Genomic DNA, 17,679 nt, shown 5'->3' on the forward strand with positions numbered 1-17,679 from the left:
TCCTCATCCTTGCCAACTTTCTGCCTGGCTAACTTTTCCTGTAGGTGACAGGTGGATAGAGAACTTTATAATGGATGGATGTGGCTAACATTACCTGAACCTACTGATCAATCTTAATATAAAAAGAGAGATAGTCAAACTTTATGTTCCTGTTAATGTGATGCAGTAAGAAGTACACAATACTACCTGTGAGGAGTTCTACTAAAAACAATTGAACTTGGGCTTCCCTGGTGGCGCAGTGGTTGAGAGTCCGCCTGCCGATGCAGGGGACACGAGTTCGTGCCCTGGTCGGGGAAGATCCCACATGCCGCGGAGCGGCTGGGCCCGTGAGCCATGGCTGCTGAGGCTGCGCGTCCGGAGCCTGTGCTCCGCAACGGGAGAGGCCACAACAGTGAGAGGCTCGTGTATCGAAAAAGCAAAAAAACAAAAACACACAAAAAACAATTGAACCTGAATCTGATCAATCATCTAGATCTAATTACAAGTTTCTTGGGCACACAGGAATATTTTAAAGGATGCAGCTAGGATGTAATCAGCAAAACTCAGCCTTTGGGAAACTGCACATTACAAATGACCCAGGGTCTACAACAAGTAAATGACAAAGAGGAAGAGAGGAGAATTGGTAGATTAAAAGAACCTCAAGAGACATACCAGCTGAATGTAATGGTGGACCTTGTTTGGATCATGATTCAAATAAACCAACTGTAAAGAGAAAGTTTTGAAATGATGGGGAAATTTGAACACTGACTGGATATTAGATGATATTAAGCATAATTTTCTTAGGTGTGATAGTGGTTTTGCCATTGAAAAAATAAAACAAAGTAAGTGGTTTTTTTTTAAAAAGAGTTCTTATCTGTTAAGAATGCATATGAAGTATTTACAGATGAAATGATACTAGAATGCAAATTGCAGCCTTCATAATCCAGTGTGTACATGGGGGGCAGAGCTGAGTAGGTGGGGGAAGATAAAATATGACAGACCATGAGTTAATAATTGTTGAAGCTGGATGATGGATACGTGGTGGGTAATTATACTTTTCTCTTTATTCTCGTGTGTTTGAAATGTCCCATAGTAAAACATTAAAAAAAAGAAGAAGAAAAAAAAGACGACTGGGCATAAGGGTCACTTCCTTTGGATATCTTCCCTGATAGTGACTCCTGCTCAGAATTAGGCCAAGGTAGATGCTGCTTTTCTATATCACCATAACTCTGTTCACACCACTATGGCAACACTTATTTCACTGTATTATATTTGGTGTCTTTACTCTCTCACATGACATGACTTGGAGTTTCTTGATGTATTTATAATTAAGTTGCTGATTTCACTTCAGTTACCATCATAAAGATATTTGCTTTCATAAATTTGTTATTAGATTTTTTGTAACATCTATACATCACTTAAATTTGTTTTCTTTTAGGTTGCATAGCAGTAGGAAAATCCCTGAATAGCCGAACCTTTAGCAAGCTCTTACACTCTTGCCCATACCAATGTGATCGTCACAAAGTCATTGTGGAAGCTGAAGACAGATATAAAAATGGACTAAGGAAATCACTTATCTGTAACAAAAGTAATTAATTCAGCAATTTTAAAACTGTAATTATAGTAAGTGAGAAAGAGAAAAACAAATACCATATGCTAACACACATGTATATAGAATCTAAAAAAAAAAAAAATGGTTCTGAGGAACCTAGGGGCAGGACAGGAATAAAGACGCAGACATAGAGAATGCAGTTGAGGACACGGGGAGGGGGAAGGGTAAGCTGGAATGAAGTGAGCAAGCGGCATGGACATATATACACTACCAAATGTAAAATAGATAGCTAGTGGGAAGCAGCTGCATAGCACAGGGAGATCAGCTCGGTACTTTGTGACCACCTAGAGGAGTGGGATAGGGAAGATGGGAGGGAGACGCAAGAGGGAGGAGATATGGGGATATATGTATATGTATAGCTGATTAACTTTGTTATACAGCAACAACTAACACAACAATGTAAAGCAATTATACTCCAAGAAAGATGTTAAAAAAAACCCAAAACTGTAATTATAACCATACCTTCTGAACTATGATCTAGAACATTAAGTATATTAAAAGATAAAGGGTAAAATAATGTTGAAAAGAAAATCTGGGGCTTCCCTGGTGGCGCAGTGGCTGAGAATCTGCCTGCCAATGCAGGGGACACAGGTTTGAGCTCTGGCCTGGGAAGATCCCACATGCCGCGGAGCAACCAGGCCCGACAATTACTGAGCCTGCGCGTCTGGAGCCTGTGCTCTACAACAAGAGAGGCCGCGAGGCCACGATAGTGAGAGACCCGCGCACGGCGATGAAGAGTAGCCCCCGCTCGCCACAACTAGAGAAAGCCCTCACACAGAAACGAAGACCCAACACAGCCAAAAATAAATTAATTAATTAATAAAAAAAAAAAAGAAAATCTGTCTCTGAGCAACTGTGATTTAAAATGTTCCCAGGGAGTAGGTTTAGTCTCTAGTAATTTAAAAATTCTTCCTAATCCACCTAAGGATTCCCATTAGAAGAGGGAAAAAGGGAATATCATACTAATGGAATTGATGTGATACTACTCAGATTGATACTCTAAGTACACTAAATGTTTTCTGTATTTTTCAGAAATTCTGCTGACCCCACGTAGAAGAGGAAAACTCAATAATGAATCTACTACCCCTGGAGGAATAAGTGAATATATTTAATTTTTAAATAAATATAAATTTCATATATTCCTGAAAAAGAACAGCTGAATGATTGTTCTCAGTCACATCATTAATGGCTTTTAAATGATAACTCTTGCTTCTGATGAGGGTCATACTTCCTGACAAAAGAGGCTTCCCTCTTCCCTTTTTCATGTTGCTTGCTCATCTATTACTTTCCGTCTGGGGAAGGGGCAGGAGAAAACTAACATTTATTAAGAACCTCCTATGTGTTAGGTGTTTTATACATGTTATTTGCTTTATTTGATATAATAACATTGTAAGATAAGGTATTATTTTATTCCCACTTTAATTTGTTTTCTTTTAGGTTGCATAGCAGTAGGAAAATAGCTGAAATTTGCCAATGAGTTGGCAAATGGCAGAACTTAGATTCAAATGCAAGCCTGTCTTTCTCCAGAATCCCCTTTTCTATCCTCCGGATCACTTCTCTGTTTTAAGAGCAAAATTATTCTATGCACAAGTGCTTCAGACAAATTTTGTGGAAGATTTTGGTTCACATCTGTAGCACTTTGAACAATCAAAATTGAAGAGACAAATAGTATAAACCTTAGAGCCCTGTTTAAAAATTAAAATATTTCTAAACTATGAGTTAATTTACAGGAGTTTTTCTTTAACTACAGGGTTAATCACCATTTCAAATTTATCACAAGACTTAAAGAACATTACCATTATCTTCTGTTCATATGGAATTAGTATGTGCAGAGTAAGACTAAGCAGTTGAGTACACTCCTTGTCAAAGTCACCTTGAAATTAGTAATATCTGTAGAGCCATTCAGTTATTTATTGTGAAGACATTTGGACTTGATCCATCCAGGAAACATTTTGCCACATACTTTTGTTTGGCCATTTTCACTGCCAAAACCTTGAAAGAAATTTCAAATTTACTTTTTATAACTAGGTCTTTTTCTAGGTTAAAATTTCTGCATACAAATTAAAATTAAGTGCAGTACCACTACAGGGTAGCCCACTTTTTGAAGTAATATTTTCTGTAGAAACTGTTAGAAAATGGGTATTTTTCCATAGAAACGTTGCAGTTGGAAATCTTTTTGACAAGGAGTTGGCATCAAATAATAGAATTTATTTTTTTTTTTTTTCTTTTTTTTTTTTTGCAGTACACGGGCCTCTCACTGTTGTGGCCTCTCCCGTTGCGGAGCACAGGTGCTCCGGACGCGCAGGCTCAGTGGCCATGGCTCATGGGCCCAGCCGCTCCGCGACACGTGGGATCTTCCCAGACCGGGGCACAAACCCATGTCCCCTGCATCGGCAGGCGACTGTCAACCACTGCACCACCAGGGAAGCCCAATAATAGAATTTCTTGAGCAGCATGTCTTAAAAGCAAATATATAACAACTAAAAGTATTCTATAATCATTTTTCATAGTAAAATCATTTGCAGAGCATCATGAAATATACATAATTATGGTTATATATTGATTATACAGAAGGATCCTAAATATTTTTAAGTCACTTTCAGCTCGTAAATACCTACATCTTTTTTGTAGGTTCGAGTTGCTTAGCTAAAATCCAATAGTTAATAAGTTGGCCTGCTTTTTTCAAATTTAGAAAGGCATCTTGAGGAGGTAGTGATTAGATTGGTCTTATATCTCTTTTACAAGCAGGCCAGGAATATTTGATGTACTGCCATTTTTCCCCCTCTTAATAAATTTCCCTTTCATACTAGAGACATTCATCACCTTTCATTTGGTTATAGGTTACACTCAAATTTGAGACTCTTCTTTTGAGAAGGGACCATTTGCAGTATCTTAAGTATTTAAAGAGCCTTGGGGGCAAGGCTCTCTTTTAGGATGGATTGATATCTTGAGAGGGTTTGAAAAACAAGAGTCTCTAGGACTGAGCCCTCTTGCCTATTTTTCCCTGCTTTTTTCTAATGCCCAGTCAGTATTAGGAGGAGCACTAAAGAAGTCACAGAAGAGAGTCTTGTGGTGTAGAGAGCTGTTTCCTTCTTCTAGTCTGTCAACTATGCTGCTGTGGTAACCATTGAGGTATTTGGCACAGATGCTAATTTAAGTGTAGAAGTCAGTGAGATGGCAACTGCAGGGGAAAAGTGGGGATTGGCTCTACATGAACACCCCCAGGACCCAATATCTTGAATGTTATAATAACCCATCTGGTCCTGATTATAATGAGTTCAAATCATTTAGCAAGTGAAGTTGAAATCATGTTTCTCGGATAACCACAGTTTTCCAGTAGACCCAAGTAAGAATTAACTTCATTGATAAGTTTTAAAAGTTTTTACTGGTAGTAATATTTTTCCATCAACAAATATTTATTGATCACCTACTATGTGTCAGACACTGTCTTAGGCACTGGGGACACATGGGGAGTAAAACAGACAAAAATCCCAGTCTTCATGGAGCCTGCATTCTAAGGAATACCATTAAGTAATATTTAGACATTATTTTCATTGATTTCTTGGCCTTCTGCTGGTAAGATTTTTCCCTCCTGCTTTAAAAGATCTGAACTATGGCTCCTATCTGAGGAGAGATGGACCAACAGTCATGACATGCAAAGGCAAGATTTTCGAAGGATGTCCCAGCATAGCTATTCAAGGTCCTACTAAAGTAAATAGCAGACTTAATTGGAAATACAAAAACTCTTCCTCATCTGCATCTACCCACAATGTTAATGTGCATTAACAGTGAATTAAAAAGCTTAAGGGACTTCCCCGGTGGTCCGGTGGTTAAGAATCCACCTTCCAACGCAGGGGACGCGGATTCTATTCTATGAAGTTATGGAGCCCTTTGGGAAGACTGTATCTGTAAGATAGGTAAGCTGTTTGTTAACTGTCCTCACAGGAATGTTGAGAGAATTAACAATCAAATGTTTATAAAATTTTGTGTTTCTTGATTGAAGGATTTTGAGAATATTATCGCAATAGGATTGTTACAATTATTGAAGAGATCACAGTGATAGCATCTAGTTTAATAGTAAGCACTCAGTTTTGTTTTGTTTTAATTGAAGTGGATTTCTAAATGATGAGTAGTCCAGGCATGAATTTTTCTCACTGTGTAATCCATATCCTTAGAATAAGTTAAGCATTTATTTGGGTCTCAAGAACTCTTTTTTCAGCAAGTACTAATGTATTCTACAATTCTCATTAATTGCAGAAAAAAGAAGAATTCGTAAAAACTTTACTGAAGAAGAAGTAAATTACCTTTTCAGTGGAGTTAAGAAAATGGGAAATCACTGGAATTTAATTTTGTGGTCTTTCCCCTTTCAGCAAGGACGGAAGGCTGTGGACCTTGCTCACAAATACCACAAGCTGACCAAACGCCCCAAGTGTGTGGCTCCTTGATTGGAAGACTTGTCAGTTTTTAGTTTGATATCTTAAAAAACAGTGTGTTGAAAATACAAAATTTTAAATATTCTTATAAACTCTTATGAGGCAGGAAATGTGGCAATGGGGATACTGTTTTAATTACTTTTTGTGATGCTGTAGCTCATCAAACTATTAAAATAATTTATAAAACAAATACACTTTTGGATTTCCCTGGTGATCCAGTGGTTAAGACTCCACACTTCCAATGCAGGGGACATGGGTTTGATCCCCGGTCAGGGAACTAAGATCCCACATGCCTCGCAGCACGGCCAAAGCAACAACAATAACAACAACAACAAAAATTGTTTAAAACAACTTTTTATTGTTTGCTTTTAAGTTAGTTTTCTTCTAGTTGGAAACCAAACTATTAGATCTCAAACTTCTATTTTTCTTACTCTTTTTATATTCCATCATGCTGATGCATCCTCCATTATACCTAAAATGCTGTTGCTATGGCAAAGTGATCAAGTATCAGGGCATGAAAGCTCAGTTGTGCTTATGTACTCATTGGGTCACTGCTTCATGTCATTCATATAAATACCAAAGGGTATTTCCCTATAAGCATGTATTCTTTCACCCTTTCAGATCATGACCATGTTTACTTAGATAAAGCAGAATTTTTATTAAATATCTTTTATTCTGATCCACAATGAAAATTCCAGAGGTTTAATAAGCAGAAAAATTTTAAGCTTGAGAATAATTTACAATTAGGAAAATTCTTTGTATCATTTAAAGTGTGAATGACTCTAGTCCATTATCTGTCAGTATTTCCTAAGCACTATGGGGATGATTTAAATGGTCTGCTGGGTTATTTTGATGTATATTTCTCAAGATGTATGAATGTTGTTTTAGGTCAAAGGGGAAAATATTTTGTCTGTTGCCTCAGCCTTACTGGCAATAGTTTTTTTTTTTTTTGATTGATTGGAAATTATCTATGTAACAGGAAATCAAATACTACTTACAGAGCATCCCCAAGAGTATGACATACTGTAGCTGGGACACTGTTTTGTGTCAGTCACTGACACTATATTTAAAATAACCTATACTGCCTTCTGAAACCTTGAAATTTTATCCTAACCCTTGGCTAACTTTTGGTTAATGTGAACTGCTTTTTTCCCTCAAATAGAATTTGGTAGTAAAGTAAGTGAATACACATCAAAAGGAAAGCCAAAGAATGATCACATATTAGAGGACTGTTTGACTTTAGGGACTCAGACCTGGCCAGTTCAACAGGGAATAAAAAGGGATTGCAATAATGTCAGACCCTTGGAGTTGGGGCTGACCTCAGTTATAGTTCCCTGCCGGAGGCATAAACTGCTGTACAACGATCTGGACATTGGCTAACTTTAGTTTTGCATATATCCTCAGAAACCTGGAATTTACTGTTTCACAGGGTGATAATTGATGGTCAGTTCTTCATTATGCTAAAATGAAATATACTTTTCTGGAGTACCTCCTGCAGAACCACAAAAGTTGAATCTCTTTTCCACATACCAGCCCTTGAGAGAGTTACAGATAGATATCTATCACTTTCTCCTCTACATCCTTTATCCTGCATGCTGATGAGCCCCAGCTACTTCCTGTTTCAGCTGAACAGTGTTATGTCCCCTTATGAGCGTAGTCACTGACCGCTGGGTACCTTTTTGTTTATAAACTGTGTCCAGAAAGAAATGTGGCCTGACTGGCAGAGTAGGGGGATCAACTTCTTTGCTAGGACCAAAGAGGTTTTATGGACCTTACCTAAGATACTTCTTGGCATTCTACATGACCAACTCTCCGATTATAGTTGATATAGTTAAGACTTATAATTTTTATTAATTTCTATCTTGTTCTTACACATTTATTTTTAACTCCACTACAGGACTTCAGTGGCCCCTGTTAAATTTAATCTTGTTAGAATTAGTTTGTACTCAGTTTGTCATCCAGTGTGTTAGGCCTCCCTTCCTGCTTCAGGTCATCCACAGCTTCTGTGAGTGTGCTGCTGCATTCTCATCCAAGTCATGGATGGCACCCTGAATTGGCTGGGTCAGAGCAGGAGATTGGGCCGGGTCCCTAGCAGCCTCCTCTGGTGGTCCTTCCTCATCAGCCCCCTCTGGGCCTGGTCTTTAACAAGCCTCAACACTATCATCCAGCCTACATTTCACTTTCTTGTCTATGATGTGCATCGGCAAATGCCCCGTTGAAATCTGAATTTTCAAGGTCTGCAGCATCCTCCTACCTGCTATTCCTGCAAAATAGAAACTGTGTAAATCTGGTGCTGTCTTTTCCTTTTCCAACTGGTCACATTAGAGAATTTCACCTAGGGCTGATGAAGTTCACTAGCCTGTAGTTTTCAACTCCATCTTTTGTCCTGTGAAAATTCAGACACTGCTTACCTTTTTATGACTTAGAGCACTTTTCCTGCTCTTCCTAGATTTCCAGGGTATAATTCTTAATAGGTTTTCACTCCCATTGTCTTGTTTGAACCTTATATTCAGGTTGGCAGATGATATGCCCATTTGTTGGATCTGCCATAATTCATGCTGCCAAAATTCTGGCAGAGTCAGGATCAGAATCCTACTCATCTGCATCCCACATACATGGTTGCTTTTCTGACATATCCTACTTTCTTGTGATATTTAGAAATGCCTTGTAAAATGCCTCTGCTTCCGCAGAGGCTAGCAAGAGCCCTCAGGTAGCGGCCAGACCTAAAGTGAAACTCGATAGGTGAAATGTATTTTTTCCTTCCTTTTCTTCCAATACCCTCTTCCTTCCCCTTCTCTCCCCTCCCTTCCCCCTTCATATCTCTTTTTTCCTTCCTTCCTTCCTCCCTTCCTTCCTTCCTTTCTTTCTCTTTTTCTTTCTTTTTTCCTGAAGAAAGGAAATTAAAGCCTCCTATTTCTGGTGTCAAATGCTGGCTCCCAGAAAAATATCATTAAGAAAAACCAAACACCTGTTTATAAGTAAAATCAAGCGAATTACTCACTACAGTAAAGATCACTACCTCGTGGTCTTAATAGGGTCAAGGAAGGAGGAGGTGAAAAGCAGGATATTTGTGAGGATTTGGGGGTCTAGTTTAAGGCCGGTCTTTCAATTCGTGGTTCGATTAGGATTAAGCAAAGTTCATGATAGAACAGGTTAAGATCGGTAAAATTGGAAGTACCGGGATGCTATCAGAAGATAGCCAGAAAGCACTGGATCCTTGGTCAGGTTTCTCAAGATTTATGAGCTTCAAGTTCCTCACCCGTAAAAGAGTTAGACAAGATTTAGTGAGATATCCTGTACTGATCTCATCCCAAGGCCTGAGCTTTTCGCTTCAGTCCGTCGGGTGCCTCGGCCCCAGACGGCGCAGCTGGAGCGGCCAGCTGACGGAGGACCGGGAACGGGTGTCTTTGCGCCCCTCGGCCGGCAGAGGCCGCTAGCGCGCCCTCCACCCGGGTGGCTCCCGCTCGCGCCGCCGCCTCCCCGAGCAGGGCTGCCCCGGCGGCCGCCTGACCGGCGCCCACCTCCCGCCACCGCGTTGGCCTCAAGACCCTGCGGGAGCCGCGGACATCGCAAGCCCGGCGGAGCGCGGCGGGCGGCGCGGACCCTGCGGGGCGGGCGGCTGGGGGCGCGGCAGGCGCGGGCGGGCCGGCGGGGTCCTCGCGGGTCCTCGGCGGGCCCGGGGGAGGGCCCTCTTTGTGGCTGCAGTTGGCAAGATGGCGCCGGTGGGGGTGGAGAAGAAGCTGCTGCTGGGCCCTAACGGGCCCGCGGTGGCGGCCGCCGGCGACCTGACCACTGAGGAGGAGGAGGGCCAGAGCCTATGGTGAGACCGCGAGGCGGCCGGGCTGGGCTGGCCGGGCCGGGCCGGACCGTCGGACAGACTTAACGGGCCGTCGCGGGCCAGTCAGGTTCAGGCTGGCCCCAGGGCCGACCGCTGTGCCATTGTCCCCACAGGTCCTCGATCCTGAGCGAGGTGTCCACCCGCGCCAGGTCCAAGCTGCCGTCCGGCAAGAACATCCTGGTTTTCGGTGAGCGCCGGTGGCGGGGCGTTGCCCGGGGAGCTGGGGTGGGCGAGGCGGGCGCCCTCTCACTGGTGCCAGCCTTCCTCTCCCCTGCTTCCTGCCCGGGAGAGCCTGGAGACCCTGGCTGGACAGCCTGAGAGTGGCCAAGTCCACCACGGCCGAGGTCAGGACGTTGCCCCTTTTCGAGAGCCCAGGGATGCTGGCAAGGGCTCGTCGGCACATTCCATAGTCTTTTGGCCGCAACATCAGCTTTGCTTTAAATGTCCCTGACTTCCTGCGCTCATAGCCTCGAAGTTCACCGAACTGCGGGCGTAGAGAGGGGAGGGAGTAGATGAAGTGAGCGGAGGAGGCGGGCGAACGAGGTGACTGGGGGTCATCGGGCTGTGGGGAAATGCCACAGGAGCCATTTCTCTATCTTGATGAGCGGTGCACGGTGGGAGGGGCGCTGCAAAGGACAGCAGGTCTTGGAGTCCTCCCCAGGGACTTTTCCTACATTATTTTAGCCTTCACTGCTGGGTTACCTGGGTTAGGTCTCTCAGCGTCTCTGGTCTCCTTTCCTCATACAAGTAAGGGAGTTTGGCTGGGTTCATTTATACAGCAGACCCATTTGTTGAGTGGGTTGTTTACTGTCGGTTTGGGCACTGGGACAGCACAGACATTCCTCAGACACTACACAAGAATGTCAGTTTAGTGAGACACAGATAGATGTGTTGGTGATTGCACTACACCATGTTGGGTATAGACAGATGATTTGGGGCACATCATATGGCTTGTTGCTGTTTGGAGTTAGGTGTTTTGAAGGGTAGGTGTTAACGTGTAGGGGCCCAGAGGGTTAGTGTTTGGAGGAATACAGAGGTGACAAGGCGAGGCGGGGGTGTTGGAAGTTACCACAGCCTCCTTGTGGAAGGTGTCTGATGAGGTAAGTTCGAGGCAGATGGTGGAAGGCTGAAGAGTCGATGCTTTTTCCTGAAGGCACCCGATTCTCAAGGGCCTTTTATTTTACCTCCATCCTCTGATTCTCACGGGAATCACTGTGAGGGTGGTTTTCCCACTGTTTTTGAGGTGAGTGGCTGGTCTTTAGTTGATGACCACTGCAGCGGGTAACAGAAGACCCTTAGAGGTCATCACGAATTGGGGGATCAAGGGCACCAGATGTGTGTTTAGAAAGGGGGTGCTGGCAGCAGAGTGGCAGGTGGCTCAAAATGAGCAGGTACTGAAGTCAGGCTGAGTGCTCACCGTGTCCAGATGGGATGTGGAGGGCCTGAGTAAGGTAGTGGCATTGGCGGTGGAAAGGAGGACTTGGACCTGTGGGATGCCTTTCAGTTCTCATGTTCTGTAATTCCATATTACTAAATCCCAGGGGTGCTTAGTAGTGTGTTTTGGTGGTGGCTCTTGCTGATGTTTAAGGTTTCTTTTGGGGGGAGGGAGAGTTGTTAGCTGGGTGGAGGGGGATGAGGAGGCGCTTGGTCATTACTAAGGTAGTGCTTAAGAGTTTTGCTTAGGTCTGTAATTATTTTCATCAGTTTCCTAGTCTTCAGGGTGCTTATGAAAGAAATGTAGTAAAATCAAAGGTGAATAACAGCTTCATTCTTTATGATTATGAGGCAGGATCAGACTTTTTCAGTTCAGAGTCCCTAGGTTTTAAGGTTAATTATATTCTGAAGATTTCTTGCTTTCCTTATGGTAAAAGTTTATTTTGTGAGAAACTAGCCCCTCCTTTTACTTTCACTTTTCCAGATGCGTGTCTTATAAATTATAGGTAGGGCCTGCGGGCCTGCCTTCTTCCTTTCCTTGTGAGGTAAGGATGACTGCAGTAGATTGTCATTTTAGATCTTGGAAATTGCCACCTTTATCACCTCTCCCCACCCTGACCACTCTTACAGCAGGTCCTACTTTGTTTATGAATACAGGTGAGACCTCAATAGCAAGCTCTACATGAAAGTTCCTTGTGTGAATGTCCAGACTCCCCATCCTTGCCTAGAATAAGCGGTACGCTTTGTCTTACGTGCATCACTTATAGGTGAAGATGGTTCTGGTAAAACAACCCTCATGACTAAACTTCAAGGAGCTGAGCATGGCAAAAAAGGAAGAGGCCTAGAGTATCTCTACCTCAGTGTCCACGACGAGGACCGAGATGGTGAGTGAAGCATTGATCCATGCAAGTCTCTGACTCCTCGGTTGCCACTCCTGCAACATGCCCAGGCATTCTCAATTTTCTCTTTAGGGCTAAGAGAATTAGTCGCAGGGGAATAGATGAAGTGTATCTCTTTGTAGGACTTTACCTATTTTTCTTTACAGAGTATGTTAGCAAAATGGGGAATGGGCCTGTTACCTGCTGCTCTGGGTAGCCCTTACTTAAGAGGAGAGACTGAGGCTAAAGTTTCAAATGCACATGAAAGTAAGAAACTGAGAAGTTTTTGGACTTCCCTGGTGGCTCAGTGGTTAAGAATCCACCTGCCAACGCAGGGGATACGGGTTCGAGCCCTGGTCCAGTAAGCTCCCACATGCCGCAGAGCAGCTAAGCCCGTGCACCACAACTACTGAAGCCCGCGCGCCTAAAGCCCGTGCTCTACAACAGGAGAAGCCACCACAATGAGAAGCCAGTGCACCGCAATGAAGAGCAGCCGCCTGCTCGCCACAAGTAGAGAAAGCCCGCGTGCAGCAACGAAGACCCAGCATGGCCATAGATAGATAGATAGATAAAATTTATTAAGAAACCAAGAAGTTTTTAAGTGCTTTGGACTTTTCTATGAGAGAAACACTTGGCAGACTGATCTGGGCACCATTGTTACTCTGCCTGGTTTTAGTGGAGAATCTGAAATTGATGTGGTTTAGAGTATAAAAGCTTAACAGATATTCACAAGAGAGTTTTGAGTCTTTTTGTGACAGTGTAGAAATGCTGATCGCTTGTGTGTTTTTGTTTTGTTTTGTTTTGTTTTTTCCCCCAGTGGAGAGAATAGAGGCTCAGAGGTAATAACGTTCTCTTAATTTCTCACGTCTAGAATGTGGATAATAATCGTTTTCTACCTTCTGGGTAATTGGGATGGTTAAAAGTGCATGGTAAAAAAAAAAAAAAAGTGCGTGGTAAGCCCTATTATAAGGATTAGATATCATTTAAAATTGTGATAAGTACGATTGTGAGTTGGATTGGAATAATGGTTTTTGGTTACCACTAGTCAGTAATACCTCCTTTGTAAAATTTTAGGCTTTGTGTTAGATCTTGGATGGCTCTAAAGTAAATAATTATTAATGCCTAGATTTTTTTATTTGTAGAAAAGTTACCGTGTAAGGATGAAATATCTTCATTAAATTACTTTCTTAAAATTGCGTTTACCCATTTGTACAATAAGGACCATGATGTAGGGGTGATTATATAAGGGGGCAAACCCCACCACCTCTGGTTCCCCATTTCCTTATTGCTAAAATGAAGAAGCTGAACCCAGGTCCTTCCTTGCACCTTAATTCTTCGAGATCCAAGAATCATTTAAATAGAGGGGAAAAACCCTTTAATCTTAACTTAGTAGTCACCTTAGAACCCCAAGATTTTATTCCTGCTCCTTCTTCCCTGGCTTCCTTTGCCATACTGAACATTCTCTGAAGGATGTGAAAGAAAGGTAGGAGGTAGACCTGGTGTTAAGGGCTCTCCTTGTGTAAGGAGAGCAGAGGCTTTCCAGTGCCCACCTAGGCCCACCGGAGTTTGTGTAGGTAGGGTTGGGACTCAGGGGTCACCGAGCTGGGCTAGGGGGCCTCATATGTCTGAGTGTTTTGCTTCCTGTCTTTGATGATTATTGTGGAAAGAACTTGGGCTTTGGAGCCAGGCAGAACTGGTTCAGAATCCACTCCGGTAGTTACTAGTTGTGACTGACTTAACCACTCTACACCTCAGTTTCCTTATTTGTAGTATTGGGCAATGGTACCAGTTTGTAGGTTGACAGAATGAGAGGTGGCATGTGTCAAGTGTAGCTGAGTGCTTGAGACAGGTGGTAGATCTAGTACCCTTTTGAAAGTATATGAAACATGGTGTAGATACTCTGACATTGCTATAGCTGCTTGTTTCAAAGGGGCATAAACATATTTCATGCCAAGGATCAAAGTAACTATATTCACTTACCTTTGAGTTAAAATACATGTTAATTTTTATTTCAGATTCCTTAAGGTTGCCTTAAAAACTTAGATCTCTGCATTTATGGGATTTTTTTTAAGCTGCCTACTTGCAAGTTCCTCTTTGATGAAAGAGTTGCCCTTACTTGTGGTTAATTAAACATCTTTTAGCCCCAGTATTTTTTATTGTGTGGTGTGACTAGGTTATAAATATACATTTTGCAAGGAATCACCCAGGTAGAGAAAATAGGTTCTGGCTTGTCCTTGTTTTGTGGTAGGACATGGCATGTCAAAGGACCTCTGACTTAAGGGTTGGGGGCATCCATTTAATGCCACATGTGGTATGTGTAATTCCATGCACATGGGTGAGTTATATGTAGTGGGCAGTGGGAAGAAAGGCTAAAAAAAAGAACCGTGTCTGGTGAGGGGCAGACATTAAAATCTGTAGACTTCAGGTACAGTTTGTTTGTTTGTTTGTTTGTATTTTGGCCACGTCGTGCAGCATGCGGGAGCTTAGTTTCCCAACGAGAGATCGAACCCGTGTCCCCTGCCTTGGGAGCACAGAGTCTTAACCACTGGACCGACAGGGAAGTCCCAACAGTGCAGTATTTTTGAAGGCATTCGTAGAATCCAAATCAAAACCGCTATCTGAAATGCATTAGAGTGTTGAAAGTATAGCTAGATGTAGATACCTTTGTTGTACTGTTGAAATAAAGTCATGAATATAAAATTTTTCACAGCATGTTAGTGAATTGATTATACCCAAAAAAAGGTAGCTAACAGAAGACAGGTTTTTAAAGGGTAAGTTGCAATTTATTGGGGAAGAAATTAATGAAATGATATTTTTGATAGTAGGATTTCTCCCTCATGGTGCTTTTATTAAAAAAAATTCTCAAAAACATGTCTAAAATTTTTTAAAAAGTATATTATTAATTTGGAGAACTATCTTCTACAGTTTGATCTTCCAGATATAATTTTAGAATCACATGCTTCATTAAATGTCAGCACTTGCTCATTTGTCTGTATATGTTTTTAACTTTACTGTGGAAAACAAAACTACATAAAAGCATAGACCATTTTGATGAACCCCAATATATCTGTCACCTGCCTTCAGGTTAAAAGTTCTAGGTCAATTTTATTTCAGCTGTATTCTCACCCTCTTCTCTTTTCACTCCACATTTGATTATTAAAACAAATTTCAGACATTATATCTTTTTATCTGTAACTACTTCCATATGTATGTCTAAAAGATTAGGATTTAAAAAAAATAATCATATTATCATATCAAAAATAAGTGTAATTCCTTAATATTATCAGGCACCCCGTAATTCATATCTCAGTTTATATAAGTAATGAGTTTATCTTGGCATTTAAATACAAAGGTCCTGTCTCTTTGGCACCCTTTGTGGTATGTGAGCACACTGTTTAGTGTGACTGACACAAGAAGAGCTTGTTTAACCACAGGCTCTTCGGCACAGCTTGCTGCCTCACAGATTGCTGATATCTTAGAAGAATGGATTATTTAGACTATGGCACAGTCGTCCGGGGAACATTTGTAGCTTTTATTAGTATCTTTTGATTCTTATTGAAAGATAAAATGTCCTTCACTCTTTACTCCTCAGACATTGCTGGAATCTTTTTGGATGTGGACACAGTATATTATGGTTGTTAAAAAATTTTATAGTTTAAACAGTTCACAAGGCACTTTGATGAAGAGTTGCTGTCCACTGAGCACTTGGACCCTTTTCTGGTTAGGATTTCTGTCTCTGTTCTGTGTGGAATTCTGTGGCTGTCACCTTTAAGTTCTTCCTTATGTGGCTCTTTGAGCTGTGCTGATGGTCATTGTCAGTAACTTAGCTTCACTTCTTTTCTTAGATCACACACGCTGCAATGTGTGGATTCTGGATGGAGACTTGTATCACAAAGGTCTGCTGAAATTTGCAGTTTCTGCTGAATTCTTGCCGGAGACCCTGGTGATTTTTGTTGCAGACATGTCTAGGCCTTGGACTATGATGGAATCTCTACAGAAATGGGCTAGTGTTTTACGTGAGCACATTGATAAAATGAAAATTCCACCAGAAGAAATGAGGGAGCTGGAACGGAAGTGTAAGTAAAACAGGATTTTCTTAATTGGAAAATTCACTCGTCTTTTTGGATGGTTCCAGCCACCTTCCTTTTCACAGTGTCAAGAGGCTGCAAAGCTTCCCTTACAGAGTGTTTGTGTTTTGTTTGCACCATTTATTTCAGATTTGCTTTTGTAGATTCAGTAGTCAGAAAGTCTTCAAAGCAGTCTTTATCTCAGCTGTCGCAGTTGAAGAAAGTAAATCAGTATTCCTTACTATTTTCATTGGTTCTCTTTTATAATAAGGGTTCTTCCTTCACCCCCAAAATGTGATCAGTTCTGTGAGTCTTTTTGCTGTTCTGTTAACTCGTGGTCTGCTGAGTTAGTATCAGTGGGTGTAGAGATTTACTGGGATCTCTGCAGCTTGAGTCCATTTCCCTGTATTTCCATTGAGGTCCTATGGACCCTCTTGTTGACACGTTTAAAGGAAGACCCACAAAAGATAAATCTTTGAGTTCCTACCTTAGTTCCTTTGGGGATCCAGCAAATATGATTTTAGTTAGAAATAAGAAATTCTTTTTTTTTTCATTAAAATGAAAGGATATTTTAAGACTCAAGGCATCCAAGCCCTTTTGAGAACAGAGAACTTTAAAGGAAGTTCTTTTTGTTTTGTTTTGTTTTCCTTAATGTGGTTCAGAAGCTTGTTTTTCCTTTTCGTTGCTTCTGTGCAGTTACATCAGCTTCTGTTCACTTGCCAGGGAAATGGGAGGGGCAGGGGCTGGAGCTGTGGCATCAGCAGTGCTGTCTTGGCCAGGGCAGTCTTGGCTTAGCCTGGCTTATTTCCACGGGATGACATCATTCCCTTTAGTGAATTAATGAGGGCTTCTGGAGCATGGCACACAGGATCTTCAAACGTACTGGCAGAAGGGTTCAGAAATTTTGATGTGCTTTTCAAATGAGATTTCTTGCTGTGTGTCTTCCTGTCATAACTTCACTTGCTCCTGACTACATTAGCTAAAACAGGGAGTTTAACATAGAATTCTTTAGTTTACTGTGTGCATGTGTGTTTCCTGGGACACCCATGTGTGCTGCAGTGATTGTTATGCAGCTCAGCACATCTGTCCTCAAACACTGACCTTTCTAGATAAAGCCTATTTTTCCCCTGAAATAGAGACCCTAAAGACAACTTCTGAGAATAGTTCAGAGCCTGAAGAGCTGTTCTCCTTTCGCTACGCATTTACCATCGTACCCAGACTAGTGGGTTAATGCACAGGAGATTTCAGTTTCTCAATCTGTTTTCCTAGAGTTATAACCTTGTAAAGATTTGTTAAACAAAAAAAGGAAGAGATTGAGCCAAGGATGTTTTTCTTTCCCAAATAGGGAGACTGTCTGCCTGGTGCCAGATCTGTTCAAGGCATTGGGGATACATACAGCAGACAAGGTGCCCGCTCCTGGGGAGCTTGTGCTCCCATG

The 17,679-nt window shown here is 41.8% G+C and overlaps 2 protein-coding genes across 4 annotated transcripts in view; both read left to right on the forward strand.

Annotated features, from left to right (window-relative positions):
- TERB1 (telomere repeat binding bouquet formation protein 1) overlaps window positions 1–6,194 on the forward strand; it is a 30,206-nt gene extending 24,012 nt beyond the window's left edge. The window contains exons 12-14 of the mRNA XM_033845354.2: window positions 1,418–1,567; window positions 2,624–2,689; window positions 5,849–6,194. Coding sequence (XP_033701245.2) covers window positions 1,418–1,567; window positions 2,624–2,689; window positions 5,849–6,036 — 404 coding nt within the window. The 3' untranslated portion in view covers window positions 6,037–6,194. The remainder of the gene's footprint in view (window positions 1–1,417; window positions 1,568–2,623; window positions 2,690–5,848) is intronic.
- A 3,496-nt stretch (window positions 6,195–9,690) lies between these two features.
- The window catches only part of DYNC1LI2 (dynein cytoplasmic 1 light intermediate chain 2), a 28,940-nt gene continuing 20,951 nt past the window's right edge, over window positions 9,691–17,679 (forward strand). For 2 of the 3 annotated variants that reach the window (XM_004323256.4, XM_019935713.3), the window contains exons 1-4: window positions 9,691–9,844; window positions 9,976–10,049; window positions 12,064–12,180; window positions 16,020–16,250. In XM_004323256.4, the coding sequence (XP_004323304.3) occupies window positions 9,738–9,844; window positions 9,976–10,049; window positions 12,064–12,180; window positions 16,020–16,250 (529 nt within the window). In that variant the 5' untranslated portion in view covers window positions 9,691–9,737. The remainder of the gene's footprint in view (window positions 9,845–9,975; window positions 10,050–12,063; window positions 12,181–16,019; window positions 16,251–17,679) is intronic. The other variant, XM_019935714.3, reaches the window with a different exon arrangement.

Source organism: Tursiops truncatus, chromosome 19 (genome assembly GCF_011762595.2).
Source record: "Tursiops truncatus isolate mTurTru1 chromosome 19, mTurTru1.mat.Y, whole genome shotgun sequence".
Lineage (NCBI taxonomy): Eukaryota > Metazoa > Chordata > Mammalia > Artiodactyla > Delphinidae > Tursiops > Tursiops truncatus.